The sequence below is a fragment of the Anguilla anguilla genome, chromosome 2 (assembly GCF_013347855.1).
Source record: "Anguilla anguilla isolate fAngAng1 chromosome 2, fAngAng1.pri, whole genome shotgun sequence".
Taxonomy (NCBI): Eukaryota; Metazoa; Chordata; class Actinopteri; order Anguilliformes; family Anguillidae; genus Anguilla; species Anguilla anguilla.
In genome coordinates, this window is record NC_049202.1 from 32,767,507 (window position 1) to 32,781,772 (window position 14,266).

At 42.7% G+C, this 14,266-nt stretch overlaps 1 protein-coding gene across 1 annotated transcript; it reads left to right on the plus strand.

Moving 5' to 3' along the window:
- The first annotated feature begins 211 nt into the window (after positions 1-211).
- On the plus strand, positions 212-13,420 carry retreg3 (reticulophagy regulator family member 3). Its single transcript, XM_035399955.1, has 9 exons — positions 212-1,216; positions 3,776-3,882; positions 4,110-4,134; positions 4,510-4,636; positions 5,263-5,347; positions 5,941-6,078; positions 6,497-6,576; positions 8,236-8,368; positions 8,499-13,420. Exons 1-9 carry the CDS (start codon positions 963-965, stop codon positions 9,059-9,061), a joined length of 1,512 nt encoding a protein of 503 aa, XP_035255846.1. The 5' UTR covers positions 212-962; the 3' UTR covers positions 9,062-13,420.
- The last annotated feature ends 846 nt before the right edge of the window (positions 13,421-14,266 follow it).

The window sequence follows — 14,266 nt, forward strand, 5'->3', positions numbered from 1 at the left end:
TGTTGCGTTCAGATTGTACCTATCGTTGCCTAATTAACCATCAAACATGTTATAGCTAACATTCTACTTGAACTTGAAAAGATAATTTGGTTCTAATTAATATCAGCAAGTCTACTGTTGGTTAGCAACTAATCGAAAATAAAAAATTCGTACTAGTGCACAAACAGGAAATACCACAAGCCTGTAGTTAATGCTTAGTGGGTCGCAAAATAAAATCCCAACGGTAGGTAGGCTACTCGTGTTTGTTAGGTATTAATAACTGCAAATTGCTACTGTATTCTTTTTGATGTACTGAAATCTCCAAAGTATTCAGTCCTCCTGGAATTAGCAAATGTGATAAGGCAAACAAAATAGGTTCGCCCAGAATAACTTCGAAAGAATAGACTTTCTTTGGGGGTTTGCAATCAGTATTGCTCAAAACTGAAGTTAACTTGTGTATTAGCAGGTTAATATCGCAGTGAACTGACAAGCTGGATAGGTGACGTTAGTCTTATGCCAAGGGAAAACATTCAGCCTACTATCTTGATAGCGAGCTCACTGGCGCCACCTTTCACTGTCACATACAACGACATGGCAAGCTTGTGCGGAAAAACTAACATTCAGCTAGCTGGCTAGCATGCTGAACACCTAGATTCGAAAGAACAGCCGCTCGGCAACTTTGGAATACAACGGCATAATAGCTAGCTGGCTAGATGGTGCGCCAGCTAAAAACCACAGCTCAGTTCCGAGATATTGAAATCGGGAAGATTTAGCAAACCGTTCAGTTGCCATGGGGTTTTCCTGACACTTCATGTCACCAAGAGCTGTGAAGATAGGCAGTATTGACGCACGCGAGCTGGAGCTGTTTGGGTCGAGAGAAGAATGTAGCTAGCTACGAGTCTGGTGTTGGTTTGTAGGGCGTATCGAATGTGTTTTTTTAAAGGTTTTTTTTTTTTTGCATCGGTATAAAATTCTAATATAATATGGCTCTAATGGGTGGAACTGAAGACACGACCAAGCGACTGGGCTCTCAAACGATGGAATCGGGAGCGAATATCGGCCTGTGTAAAGATAGTCGACCATGTTCTAGAACCGGACAAGTACGGGTCGCTGAAGCGGAGATATTGGAGATATTGGAACCCTACGAGCCGGCGATAACCTACCTACAGTCAGTGCTTGTGTGGGAAAGACCCCTACACAGTGTACTACATTACACGTTTATAAACGTCGTGTTCTGGTAAGTTTCCTTAATTAGGCACCGTGCGCTAAGCTTTATTAAACACAACTTGCTTTGCTGGTAAACGTTCACGATTATGTTAGCCACAGCTGTCCACAGGGATTCATTGCCTGGGGACACCTGAGTTGTGATTATGCATGCAGCTACGAGGAGCTAACAACACTAGTGCGAAAAATCGGCGTCAGTTTTGACTAGTTACATAATAGACTCCCTATACTCGTTTTGTCCATCTTTAATTTTCAGCACTTGCACCCGGATCAAACGACATTATTAACTTGGTGAACTGGGTGAATTATAATGACTGTCTGTAGACTGTAAAGGACTTGCACTATTCTCCCTAAGTGACGCCTCTTATTTTATAATTGATTACTGTAGCAGCTAAGCCACAGGTATCGATGTTGGCTTTTATCTTGGTGGTGATCTCTTACCCAAACAGCCCAGCAGGCTTTTTTTGTATCACGTGCTCTACTGTATGTGGAGTACGGTTGTATGGGTTGGACAAAATGGAACCAGTCATGCATGACTTGTACTGTGTAACTCTTTCCTTGGTGCGTCAGTCCAGTTGTTTGGAAAAGTAATGAGTCAGACATTCTGGATCGGGTTTGTCTTCATGTGGGTAAGAATGAGAAAAGTGGTGTAAAGTTGACTTCCAAACCTACTGTGCAGGAGTGAAAAAATAACCTTTCAAACGATACATGTATGCTAGGTGGTTGTGCAGTTGCATTAGCTGCTGATGTACAGTAATCTGGTTTGAGGTGCCTGCTCAGCCCTAGTGTATTGGAATGGACAGTGAAGCAACCCTTTTGTTAATTACATACATCACTTTGTTCACAGAGCCCGAGGCTTCTGGAGGACGGTTTGCCTACCAAGCCTAAGCCTGCACACTTTATTTGATTAAACAAAACTGACATCCATTTCTGCAATACGATACCCAGTCCCCCTTAGTAATGCATATAGGGTTAGGCCTAATATGTGTTTTGGATGAAAGAAAATTATTTATTCCTTGCAGAATGTGTATTTTTCTTCGTCGAATGAGCTTTTGAATGTAAGGACATTTTGATTTGTAAATGGATTGTTGAGTTTTATAATAGGCCAAATTGGCCTAGCAATGATGTGGTTTTCTGTACTGCCAAAAAAGGCCTCTTACCCCTGTAAGCATTCAAGTCCAACTGTTATCCTTTCACTATGAAAATAATGTCATTATTGCTTTGCTGCAGTCAAGTCCTTGTGTTAGGTAACACCAAGTAATAAGTTCCTCTTCCTTTTCATTTTGTTTTAGTTGTTTGTATTCATAAAAAATGAAACAGGGTTTTTAATACATGTTTGGATGTTGTTTCACTCTTTCCAGGTACAGAATTAGAATGTAGTCTAAGCATTGATTTACTGAAAATAAAACCATAACAAAAAAATAAATATAAAGGCATATGCTCTGTCCAGACATTGGGCATTGTGGGTTGCACCCAGTTTCTGTGAAAACAAATTAAGTCTATAAAGACACCTTTGCAGCACTTTTTGGATAGGAAACTGAAACATTTCCTTGTGTTTGGTTTTATGGGGTTTCCCTAACAAGGATATCTGTTCTTGAGTATACAAATTAGCAGGAAACACCTGTGATTGAGATGAAATCATCCCTCTCACAGGAATGTACAGGAGCACACTTGGCCTGTATGACCGCAGCGTGTACGTAGGCTATAGGCCTATGCCATCTGGAGTACCCTGGGAATTAGGAACACTTTCAGTTTTGTCACTAGGGCTGTTTGGATAAAGATATTCTGTGCACGTGATATGAAGCGTGCAAAAATACTGTGTGTCCTAAAGATATGCCCAGAGTTTCTTGAACGATGACTCTGCAATTCTTTAAGATACCGGCATGCTTTGACTTCCTCCAATAAAGACTATTGCCTGTTGGCACATATAGCACTTATGGAAATTGTGCTTTTTTTTAGTAGGAAATAGGAAAGAAGCAAATTACAAAAGACTTTTTCCACTGTTCATTTACACACTCATTACATTCTCGGTTTTACAAATACATCGTGTCCACTATTAGCTTAATAAAATGTTCTTAATTGTCCAATCTCGTTAAATAATTTTTTAGGGATGCACAAATATGTAAATTTTGGGCTGATGTCATTGAGTGATGTTTGCCAACCCATGTTGGCTGATACTGTCGCAAATTGCAAGTTTCAAGTTTGTTTTTTTGTTTGTTTTTTTTGCTGCTTTCAGTCTCATTAAAAAGAGTCCCACACAATCTAAATTTTCACTTAATATACAGCATTAGTGGTGCATCAGATTTGTGCCCTTTCTGCCACACGTGTGTAGTGCCATTGTATCGGCTCGCATATCTGCCATAGTCTTAATATCGGCCCTCTCATTCTGAGCTGTCATTGGCCAACACTGATATAACCTTGATCTTATTGCGTGCATCCCTAGTTTTTGGGTCCCTTCCTGCAAAGTAGCTTTGAGAAACAGATGCAGATTGGGGTTTACTCCAAGGGTGGCAAGGAGACCATCTACACCTTTTGGTTTTCTGATGGTTGTGTGACTCTTTTTTTCCCATAGGTTCTTTGCCCTATGCTCTCTACGCCTGCTGTTCCTGCTGTCTGCTGGCCTAGGCATAGCGGTGTGCCTGGACACCTGGGGGAACAGGATCTGGCACAAGATTGGATGTGAGGCAGCTCTCTGTTTTTTGCCATCCCTCATTCACTAGAACACTTTAAATTAGTGTGAATTGTCGCTCTGCTACATCCTCAGAATGTTGTGGAAATTAGTGTGCATTTACACCGTAGTGTTTGTCTGCACGTGTGGCCAAACACTACGGTGTAAATGCGCAAATGTGTGGCCAAATCGTAATTTGGGCCTTGCTACGGATGTTTATTTTATTTTCTTCTTACAGTGATGCAGTCTGGTGGAAAGGAAAGGTAAGTTCACATTTTTGTCAATTATTTAACAAAGTGAGGGTTTGTGGTGTTTTAGAACTCTGTGTTGTTGTGAGAGCCACTGGTCTGGAAGGCCCCACATTTTACTGTCAGACAACTCGTTAATGTATCCAGAAGCAGCAGTGATATGCCTGGAAATGACCCGGCTCTGACTCAGCTATGAGACAACTGAGATAGTCCTGCGGTTGTTAAAATTGATGGTAGAATTTTGTTGGGTGACCTTTCGCCACCCGCAAAAATAGTCTTTTTTTTTTTAAAAGCGTTTTTTTAGTTTGGTTGTAGTGTTGGGTGCTGTGAGAATGGGTTGTCGCAGGGCGTTGATGCCACCGGACGGCGCTTGTCCCTACTGTCAAACAGCTGGGGCCTGGTGCACCCGGGGGTCCTCAGTGTCCCGGAGCTGAGCCACCACATGGCGGAGGTGTGGGTGACCCTGTCGTCATTCACGCAGAGCCTCGTACAGCTCAGACAGTACAATCCAGCCAAGGTGAGGCTTCCCCGGATGATTCATTTTCTTAAAGCGTTTGATTTGTTTTTCTTCACATTCTTCTGCAGATTATGTTCTTCTCCAGGTTGTGTCCCTTTTGTGAGTTGTTGCTGAGATTTGCATTTCTTTTCAGCATGTGGTTTGATTCTGTGCAATGTGGAATGTTTTGCTTTCTGTGGGCCTGAAGACCTTTGGCATGTGCGAAATCTTTTAGCTCACCTCACGCCAAACCAATAACATGACCAGTGATTGGTCACGGTATTTGATTTGCACCAAGCATTTGTTGTGTTATTAGTTTTGCGTGTGCCACAAGGTTTAGCATGTGTAAAGGTCTCAGTAAATCAGGCCGTATGTGTTTTGGCACATTTATACTTTTTTTTTTGAAAATTGATTACTAGCTGCAGTTTGGCTAGGTAAGAACAGATGTAGCTTCCAGAATTTTGAAATCAGACTGGCATTAGTGTTTTACATTTCTTCTCGCACAGTAGTTCTAAAACAGTCATATTGACAATTGTTTGCTTAGATATCAATCACTGTTGTCGAACTGCTGATGTGCATAGCTTTCACCACCACACTGGCAGCTGTGTTCCTTAAATTCTGAAGTGTCCCATTTGCTTTCTGCTCAGTTTTGTCTCCTGGTCTGTGGTTTCTTCTCCTTTGTGGCAATGCTGGGATACTACGTTCCGGGACTGGTGTTCTCCTATACTGTGCGTAAGTACAACAGGCTCCTGAACAGGAAGTGGAAACGCCCGTTACTGTTATAAAAATGCGCATGGCAAGCTGGATAAAAAAGGTCACGGCCCTGCTTGCGTGGGTCGCAGCCAAAAAAGCGGTGGGCCGAGGAGAGCAGTTGAACCCTCGAGCCAGCCAGTGGAAATAATCTTAGCAAGCAGAGGGTTTCAGCCAGACGCATCCCAGAGCCTTTCTTCTGTATTAAGGAGCCAGCAGGCACAAAGTCTTGCCTTTGTGCTTGCTTTTTGCCGTTCATTTTTAATCTGTGACCCTCATTGTTTTGCCGCGAACAAAGACGGCAGCAGGCAGGAAGTGCGCTGCTGGGGGTTAATCATTCCCCGTCACACTGACTGTACTAATAAGAGGCTGTTTAAGCAGTCGGAGCCCGTGCTCGGCTCAGCACTGACAGCTGCAAATAGAACGCGCTTGTTAGTTCACGCTGTGCCGTGCTGTAACCGTGCAACCAGTGTGCTTCTAACGTCCCCCTTTGCTTTAATCCCCTCTCCTCTTCTTTGCCTTCCGCACATTCGTCTCCCCCCCCCCCACCCCCCCACCCCCCCGCCCGTCTACAGTGCTGGCAGTGTTGCTGTGCCCTCTGGCTGCGAACCACAGGGTGTTTCATGGGATGCTAGTGCATCTGGAGCCAGCCCTGCAGCGGCTGGACTTCAGCGCCAGTGGATACATGATGTCCCAGCCCAAGGAGAACCAATGTGAGTACACGCCTTGTGGTTGTGCGTTGCTAAAAGCCCTTCCCAACAACCTCAGCTGTTTCAGATTGGGCTTCTACAAATGGATTTTCTCTTTCAGGATGAAGCAGAAAAACCTGTATGCATTACATATTAACTGGATAATGTTGGTATATTTCAAAATAGGTTACTGTTAGGAAATATTGTTCTGTTTCACTTGATGTACCCCCATACTAAGGCAAACTGTTGGCGAGTGGGAATCATGTAATCTGTCTGTTATTAGTTGCATTTTCATGAAGTGTCCCTGCCTTATCACTGTCCAGCGGGCAGTCCTTGGCATGGGTTCTTCCAGCAGTTCCCTGAAAACTTGCCCCGCAGTCCATTCCCCTCAGTCGGTTGGTTCCGAGGTGCTGACCTCTGACCTGTATGTTTGTGATGATAGTCCTCCGCAGACCTATCCGGCACGCTTACGCCGCTGACGACACTGACAGTGAGGAGGAGCTGTCTGCCTTCTGCCCTGAGGTATTTAAACTGCTCTTAGTGTGTGTCTTGCAGCTTACTACAATATATATACACACACACACACACACACATTATATCTCACTTTTTTAAGAAAGTGAACTGCTGGTGCCACTATTAGCCCTTCCTCAATTACTGGGTTGGGGTGCCAGTCCCGGGATATACTCATAAAAGAGATAAAGTGGTCTGCAACTCAACTCCTAAAAAAAAGGATCTACTGCCCAAATGATTATAAGGTTATTTATTCTGCAGAGTGATAATTACAATGCTGACGCATTCCTCAGAGCAAAAGGGGACAAATACTTTAAAATATCTTTTTTTTTTTTAATTTGGCTTTGTACTCTACAATTTTAGCTTTGTAATCAAACAGTTCACAGGGGGTTAAAGTGCAGGTTCTCAGCTTTTATTTTCATGCATTTCGGTTTCACCTTGTAGAAATCACAGCACTTTTTGTACATGGTGTCCCCGTTTCAGGGCACCATAATGTTTGGGACAAATGGCTTCACAAGTGTTTTTGTTCAGACAGGTGTGTTCAGTTGCTTCCTTAGTGCAGGTTTAAGAGAGCTTTCAGTATCTAGTCTTGATTCTAGGCTTTTTATTGCCATTGAAGTCTGTTATTAGCCTTTGTTAATATGAGAGGACCAGAATTTTGCCAGTGAAAGTCAAGGAAATCAAATCCACACTGATCTTGATCCAAAGCACCCTCCCTCATTTGTGAAACATGGTGGTGGGAGCATTATGGTTTAGGCATGTACGGCTGCCACAGGTACTGGGTCACTTTCCTTCATTGATGATGTAACTGCTGATGGCAGCATCTGAATGAATTCTGAAGTGTACAGAAGCATCTTATCTGCTCAAGTTCAAGCAACACTCATTTCTTTCACACTCATTGGTCTGCACTTCATCGTACAGCAAGACAACGATTCCAAACATACTGCTAAAGCAGTTTTTCAAAACCAAAAAGCAGAAAATTCTTGACTAGCCAAGTCATTCACCCGATCTGAATCCAATTGAACAAGCGTTTCATATGCTGAAGAGAAAGCTTGAGGGAACTAGCCCCCTGAAACAAGCAGGAGCTAAAGATGGCTGCAGCACAGGCCTGGCAGAGCATCACCAGAGAAGATACTCTCTACCTGGTGATGTCTGTGGGTCACAGACTTCAAGCAGTCATTGCATGCAAACAATGTGCAGAGCGCTGAACATGACTACTGTCATTTACGTGACATTAATGTCCCAAGCATAATGGTGCCCTGAAATGGGGGGTGCTATGCATACAAAGTGCTGCGGTTTCTACATGGTGAAACCAAAGTGTTTAAAAATACCCTTTAAATAAAAGCTGAGAATGTGCACTTTAACGACATGTGAATACAAATATAGAATTGGGCAGTACAATAAAAAATAAATAAAAATGTCTTTGTTCCAAACATTTTGGAGCTCACTGTATGTGAAACACAGTGAGGTAATTTCATATGACAGAGAAAATTGTAGCTTCAAGTTAAGTTAGTCAGAAGCCCATGGTTTGAAAAACACTGCACATTCATGACCACAACTAAGCAGTTCTAAAAATAAAATGGAGCTTATCTCCATTTAAATATTCCAGTATTCATAATTTTCCATTGTAATTAGTGTTTCACCTCACCTCTCCTGTGTTCCGTATGTCAGCTGGATGATGCCGTGGTGGCTAAGGAGTTGGAGATCACAGACTCGGAACACTCGGATGCTGAGGTCTCATACACTGAAAATGGAACCTTCAACCTGTCGAGAGGTCAGACCCCACTCACAGAAGGCTCAGAAGGTCAGTGGTCTGCATTGCATGACAAATCCCAGATTCTCCTCTTTACTTACACAGCCATAAACTCCTATGCACCTCTGATGCATGTTACCTTTGGTAAAATTCACTACTGATCTCTGCTCTTCTTTCTCAGATTTTGACAGGCGCAGTGATGCCGAGGAGTCCTTCTCCTCCGACCTCCCCGACTTCCCCTCCATCAACCCAGAGGCCACTCTGATGGACGACGATGACGACACCAGTATCGGGCTCCCTAGCCTGGGTCCGTCCCGCGGCCATGGCCCCGGCGCCGCCTCGCTGGACGTGGAGGCCCAGATGGACTTGGACCAAGACAGCATCGACGACGAGCTGTCCCTGAGCGGCCTCCCCCCCGCCTCCGACTTCACCGCCGAGCTCAGCGGGATAATCGCCAGCAACATGATCCAGGCTGCCCTGGCAGGAGCCCTGCAGCCCCGCCCCCCGTCCGGTTCGCGACGGGCTGGACGGGATGGTTCCGCGCGCCAGGGTTACCGTAAGCAGTCCAGCTCCGAGCTCGACACCGACCCGGAGGGCGAGGACTTTGAGATGCTGGATCAGTCCGAGCTCAACCAGATGGATCCCGCGGGAGCATCTGGACAGGGAGGAAGGCAGGGTGGACCCCAGCAGCACAGGAACCAAGGGCCCAGCTTCCTGTCCAACCTGCTGGGAAAGCCGCAGTGAAGCTCCGCCCTGTCTGCTCTGTCTCCATGTTCTCCAAATAAGGGACGTGCTGTGATGGACGGATTTGCGTGGCCGAGAAGAAACCAGTACATTCACTGCAGGCTAAAGTGCGCACCATAGCGAAACAGATTTGTCACTTTCATTTGTTTTGTCATTCTTTCTGTCAGGGGGTCATTTTTACCTGTGCTCATTATCGGGCTGAGCCAGACCTAGGCAGCCCTGATCCACCAGTACTGGAGTACTGTTCCTGGCCTTTTCTCAATCCAAGCTCTTAATTATGTAATTGGATAAGTTATCACAAAACATTAGTGCAGTTAACCATGGACCCAAGGTACCCCTCAATAACCATTCCGACTCCTGGTCCTGTTATATCATTAAAACATTGGATGTGAGGAAAAAGGAACCAGGGTTCCTTTCTCCTGTCGAACAATAGGACGCCATTCTAAAAATGATACACGGTATAAATAGACCACTCATACATTTGTACACGTAGCCCCTATGTGAGAGTCATATTCTCTTTACCAATTTGCAGGAGACTCAAAGCAACTGAAAATGGGTGTACAGTATCTTGTTTTGTTTCACAATGAAAAGTCTCAATGCTAATGTAGGACCAAAAGAGTACATTCCTGTGTTTTTGAAATCAAGACTGCCTAATGAGGAAAAGTATAGCATAAATAAAAAATAAAAAGCATAAATGTGAGCAATATGAGTTTCCACAGATTAAACTGTTGTCATCGCACTTTTTCACAGGAAAGCTTTTTTGGTTCTGTAAAATGGCACCGTACAGTGAGTTCCAAAATTATTGGCCCCCTTGATAAAGATCAGCAAAAAGCTGTATAAAACAAATGAGACAGGTTATACTGTATGCTCAAAAATGGAGCATTATATTATTTTATATGAATGCAGTTGCTCAGATAATTTTTTTAATGACATCATTTTATTTCCAAAAAAGATGGGTGTCCAACTTATTGCTACCCCTGCTTTCAATACTTTTCACCCTCTTTCACAAGGAAAAAACTTGTAGATTGGTGAACATATTTGCCATACAAAGTCTTTGAAGAGCATGCAGATCCTTGAATTCACAATTATCTCCCCCAGTATGTTTGCCAATCTCATAAAACACTTCAGAAAACCACTTGGTATTTTTATTATGTACTAAAACGGGGGTGCTAATAATTATTCTTTTTTTTGGGCAATAAAACCTTTCTCAAAGCAATTGTATTTGTGGACAAAATATGAGTGTTCTCATGCCTGAGCATTAAATATTGCTAATTATCTGCATTTTATTTTATAGACAACATCCCCCCACCACCCCCCCATCTTTATCAAGGGTGCAAATAATTAGGGAAGGCACTGCATACCCAGCACCTTTATGTTGGAGCAATCGCAGGAACAATAAGCATTCGCACGGTGCATAAATCAAGGTCACAAAGCCGACACAAATGCAAAAAAAAGCCGTCTTAATTAACTTTAGAGAGGATTTTGAAAGCAAAGCGAGTGTGAAATCATATAGCCTATAGATATGATTTCGATTGAGCTTGCACAGTATGCGTGGGATTCTACAGCATTTCACTCTCCCGTGGTGTGTGTTGTTTTTCTAGCACTCGTGATGAACTTGCTGCCTCGCTGTCTGACCTGCTTCTGAGCCTCCCCTGTCACACACACACACACACACACTGCGGCCGCGAGCTCCTTTTCCTCCCGTGGCCCGCCTCCACGGCCCGCTGTGTGTGCCGGGATTGCATAAATGCATTTCCATCAGTGGGAGATTCCCGCAACAATGTTTTGTGCAGACTGAAATGAAAACAGTGAAACTTAGCTTTACTTGACAATTTGCGATGTTATGCATACTGTATATAAATCCAAAACATACATTTAATGAGGAATAATTGACCGCTTTCTTAAAATCGATTTCAAATTATAGGCAAACAGGAGGGCTACGTCACTTTTGTGGGTTCGTCCTTTGGCCATGCTATACGGGCAACACACTCTGAAGAACTGATTGCATTCCTGATAGCTGACCGTTTACTGAATCAACTGTGGGCAAGTATGTTTGGGATGCAGGTGATTTCAGCGGAAATGGCAATATAATCTTTTGAGCTGTGAACATAAGAATACAAAAAATAACCGTTTCTGCTGTTGAGACATCTTCATGGCTGGTTAATCTAGGTTTAAAGTGAATACCTTTGCAAGACACATTGACACAAGCTTTAAATGAAGCTCTGACTTCAGAGAAGCACAGCAGAAAGGGAACAAATATCCACATTGATGCCACTGAAACTTCACTGCTGTGACGGTGAAGCATGTACTCTGACTAGTTGCCTCATGGATGAGGTCTACCACTGCTTTTCTACCACTGCTTTTCATATGTTCATCACTGTTGCGCCCTTAGCTCTGTGTCCGCTCCACGTTTAACCCATTTTAGCATTTATAGTCCGTATGAAATGTTGCATTGGTATATAGCGTGTCTATGCTTCTGCTTAACCCAGTTCTGTAGCAGGGTCATTGTCCTTCTTATGATAGAATTTTCCAAGCTGCGTTCAATGTTCTGACCATGTTATCAGAGAAATGCGCTGCAAATGGAATTGTTTGTATAGTGATGGATCTTTTTTTTTTAGCGTTCAATCCATCTGCTGCATGGCACCAATTATCCTTGTTATTTTTTAACAGGGTTTACACAGCTGTGGCATCAATGTGCAGAATCTGTGAAACTTCCATTATGACCACACATTTGTCTGTAACTTTTTTGCATTAAACCCACAGTGAGGGCTTGCTTTCTAGATTTAATTTAACTGCGGGCTGAAATCGACCTAAGGGTATAGACTCAATGGCCGAGTACTGAAAAGGATATAAAGGACCTCTAAATAGGGCCTGTGTCCACCAGTACATCCTTACCTCGAATGCGGTGATAATGTGGAGTGGGAAAAATAGTCACATCCCTGCGTAGCAGAACATCAACCAGAGAGGCGCTGGCTGCCATATTTGAAGTCTATGGTGTGACCTGTCTGGACGTTTTTCTTTTCAAAGCTTTGGCTCAACACATGCCTACTTAGTAGATGGATACCATTGTGAAAGTCCTCCTGAAGTGACTAAAGTGATAGGAAATGTGAGGTGCGATTGCTTGTCATCTGCCTTCATCAGTCATGCCGGTGTGTCTGTAGAGGTTGCAGAGTGCAGGGCTGCAGTGATATCACTACGTCTGATGGCCTAGTGCCATTTGTTTCTTCCGCAATAGCAATTCCTCATTGTGCCTGTTATCCTTTTTACAGGGTAGTAAAAAAACCTGGTCGCTATGGTTTAATGGTCACGACACCACTTCTAGGTTTTGTGCCGATTGTTCTTGACCACTTGCTGAATAGATGTTCCCCGATGGGACCAACCCAATTCTTGCTGGGTTAATTTAGCTGGTGTATTAATGGCTCATGCTTTATGTGTGTTTAGTATGGCATATCAAAAAGGCTTGTCTTGGACAACAGTGTCACAAATTAATAAAGCTTCTGAATGGATTATGGTGCATTTGTGCAGAGATTTTGAATATGTAAAGTATGACTATTGTCTTTTTGGCATTGTGGGTGGGATGCAGGAGTCACAGAAGAAAGGTTAAAATGTGTGTAAGTGCATAAAATATGGGTTATAAGTAAAAGTGTGGTATTGGGGCACTGACTGTGGCCAAGCACATTTTTAAAATTAATTTTGTCAACATGTAAATGTGTACATCTAAAGGATAAATCGGTCTCCCTGAAATGTTAGACTATTAAAAGGCACATATGCCCTGCTTCCCATCAAGGCATATGTTACCATTTGGAAATGTTTCCTTTCTTTTACAAGATAAAAACATTTAAATTAATCAGTGCTTCTAGAGTGTATCAGAACAATGACCTCAGACACTGGTAAGATATAGAATTGTTTATGTCTTTTTCGTGCTGTTAATTTGATTTCCATATAATGGTCAGATTATCACCTTTTGTTTTTTGTCTTCTGTCATTTAAATAAAATGCAGTTTTGATGCGGTCAAATAAGCATCAATAATTATGCGCATACAGAGAGGTGTGATATCAACTTTAAAAAATCTAAAATGATTTATATCTGGAAAATGTATATCTACGAACTATTCTGGAAAAAAATATTTTTTTAATAAAAGTATAAATATGTATTGTAAGGGGATATCAAGAGTTTCGGTATGAGACCTGTTCACAGATACTGTGATGATATCAAAGTGGTGTGACTCATCTGTGAAGTGAAACTTTGTTTCTGCAGTCATGTGCCCTATGTAAGTGTATACAGTAGCGTTTTCTCTGAAACTCGATAATTTGTAATGTGTTAAAAAAATTAAAATAAAGGCAAAGTCTACAAATGCAATATTTCTTTTTTTACCCAGTATGTTACAGTTTGGAAAAAGTATTTCTGCCACAGGCATAAACAGTACCAAGAATATGTTATGACATTATTATATTTTTCATGCCAAGAAGGCAGTGGGCCATGAAATTGAACAGAATTTGAATGCGCTGGCTCAGTTGAGATCCCTGCATATCAGCAACTCGTGTTGGTCGCCGTGCATTTCCGCAGCCAACCAGACATGACTACACATTTTGAGTGGACGGTGCTCATGGCTAGAAGAGATCCCACTTTTACTTGTGCTCTCGGGCTCTTGTGAGTCAAGAGAATTTCTGCGTAGTTTCCCTAGCCCATGCTAACGTGTTTTAGCAGTGCAGTTGCCCTCGTAGCTCGCCAGAATTTCTGCATCGTACAATATTGTTTCTGGTTCCCTAGTCTATGCTAGTGAGTTTGGCAACGTTGTTGTAACCGTGCTTGCTCAGTAGAGGAAGCCGAGGTAAAATGGATGCCCCAATCTGGGTATTCTTATCTGAGTAGCAGGTGGGAATGGAACCTACCTAAGTATGCTTGCTGTGAGATACACAGTTTTTGCTGTGAACACATTTAGGGCAGAAGAAAAAATCGGAATAAACACAATAGGGTTTCAGCACCTGCGCTGCTTGTAGCCCTAATTATCTAATTAAATCACATAAAATATATTTGAAATGTAGGTTAAATGCAGGGTTTAGCATGGAATACCGCCTGTGTTCAGTATTCTATTTAACACGTCAAAGTTTTGGCAAAAGCGTCTGTGCACTGGTGCCAATGTTTAATGTTAAAATGTTCAGTATTCAGTATGCTGAACATTCTAACAAAGGCACAGACTGTTGG